The sequence below is a fragment of the Stegastes partitus genome, unplaced genomic scaffold, assembly GCF_000690725.1.
Source record: "Stegastes partitus isolate 25-593 unplaced genomic scaffold, Stegastes_partitus-1.0.2 Scaffold4211, whole genome shotgun sequence".
Classification (NCBI taxonomy): domain Eukaryota; kingdom Metazoa; phylum Chordata; class Actinopteri; family Pomacentridae; genus Stegastes; species Stegastes partitus.
This window is the reverse complement of record NW_007581942.1, coordinates 1-2,176: the sequence shown is the minus strand read 5'-3', so window position 1 is coordinate 2,176 and position 2,176 is coordinate 1. Positions and strand designations below refer to the sequence as shown.

Here is a 2,176-nt window from a genome sequence, read left to right as displayed (position 1 = left end):
TGAATGTGAGTGTGCTTGGTTGTCTGTCTCTAAGTGTAGCCCTGTGATAGACTGGTGACCTGTCCAGGGTGTCTCCTGCCTTCACCCTGAGTCAGACTCCAGCCCTCCATGACCCTAGTGAGGATTAAGTGGTGTATAGATAATGGATGGATGGATGTTATAGTATGAATACAGGTTCAGTTTTATTCTTATAGATGCAATACAATATTTGTACTTTTTGTGCAGTGAGTTCATTGTCAGATTTGGCGTTGTACTCACCATCTAAATACCTAATGTGTGATTGTTTTACCTCCCAGACCTGAGCGGAACTTCGTCCTCTCAGCGATGTCCTCCAGACTGGAGGGAGATTCAATCCAAGTGTTACTTTCTCTCCACTGAGATGAAAACATGGGAGGACAGCAGGAAATACTGTCAGAGAAACGGGTCCGACCTGGTTGTGATCAACAGCCAGCAGGAGCAGGTGCTGTGCAGTTCATCTGCTTTGGTGTGATTCTTCTTTTAGCTGTTGGCATCATATTTACATTAACTGTGACTTTAATCTCTTCAGAGGGCCATCTATCGTCTGGATAGGGACATGTACCTCTTGTTCTGGATTGGTCTAAAAGGCACAAATAGGGTCTTCAGATGGGTCGATGGATCTGCGCTGAAAGATCAGTAAGGCCTTTAATAATAACCCTGAATTTTTCTATATCACAGACGCAACTAATATTTAAGCAGATCCACCTTTAGAAGTGATGCACGCTGTAACCAGTGTACAGTGTGCTGTCGCCAGTGTTTTACTGTATTTCTGAGCTGCTGCTGTTGTAATCTACCTAAACTCTTATTTACTGTATAACATGTGACGGTGGTCTACAGTAGAACATGAGGTTTGCTGATTAATAGTGTGACTAATTTCCTTTAATATACTGTATTTATATAGTTTTGCAACTACAATCAACATCAGTTACGTATTGTTGCCTATAAATTACAACATTTTCTTCCTTGAAAATGTGTAAACACTACTGTGAATTACAGACACAATCCATAAATTCCAACGTGTATTTGATATGTTTCATCAACAGCTGAGATCTACCAAATCCGTTTAACATTTAAGAATGCATAAAACAACAAAGGATAAGTCAAGCTGCTTGTCTCATGGATTGGGAGCATTTACTCAATGACAGCAATATATGAGAACTGGTAGTCTGATAAATATATTTTACAAACCAAGGAAAAATTATTTAACTTAATGTAAAAAAAAAAAAATCATAATAAAAAAATAGTACTAAGTTCCCAGACTGCTTTGTGGGCTGTAAAAATGTTTTGTTTATATTTTGGTCATATTTTGAAGAAAAAGAAAACAAAACATCACACTGGTATTTACATTAATTTATTAGAGTATAGATAGCCTGGCTGCATATTTTATGTCTGCAGTCTTGAATTTACTATGTAGTGATCTTTACCACATCAGGCACAACCTTTTACAGAAGTGCTAACCCTGTGGTATTTTTTTATTTTTTTGCACTATTTTCAGTTTTTGGAATTCAAAAAGGATGCATGTAGTAAATGTTCAAATTAAAGTTGTACTCAAATAGTTATTAGGCCTCAAATAACGGCGGTAAACATTGAGATTGGGTAATTAACTGCAATCAAATTTAGTACAACTGCACATTTTTCACAGCACTAGTAGAATTATTACAATAATAGAGTCCCGCTGCTTCACGTTTCAACAGCAAATTATTTATAGACATTAATTACTTCCACTTGTCTGTATTTCTTTTAGTCAGACTTTGATTAGTGAAATGCACACTGCCAGCAGATATTTCATGTTTCAGGAAGCCTTGTGCTCCTTTAGCTGCTGGACGACACTGAAACATCTGTCCGGTTGCCAAATGTTTGTTTAAAAGGAATTATTTGTATTTTGGATTACTTGAGATACTTGAGTTACTTGAGATGAGATCTGTCATCTGCTATATAGTTAAAACCGAACAAAAATTGAATTGTGCAGGAATTTGTGCTGTGGAAGTGTCCTCTAAATAATCCACTTCATTGGTTGCAATGGCCTCTTAAATTGTTCAACATGACAGTTTACCTTCCCTAATTGTTCTGTTTTTCAGATTTTGGACGGCTGGGCAGCCAGATCATGGCGGTCCTAACAACATAGAGGACTGTGTGGAGATGTACCACGAAAGCCCGG

The 2,176-nt window shown here is 37.5% G+C and overlaps 1 protein-coding gene across 1 annotated transcript; it reads left to right on the top strand.

Moving 5' to 3' along the window:
• Window positions 1-296: 296 nt before the first annotated feature.
• LOC103376384 (C-type lectin domain family 4 member G-like) lies at window positions 297-2,170 on the top strand (the record flags this gene model as incomplete). The annotated part of the gene is made up of 3 exons (XM_008306747.1): window positions 297-460; window positions 548-654; window positions 2,097-2,170. Coding segments are annotated over 3 exons (345 nt in total), but the record flags the coding sequence as incomplete, so codon positions are not given.
• Between the last annotated feature and the right edge of the window lie 6 nt (window positions 2,171-2,176).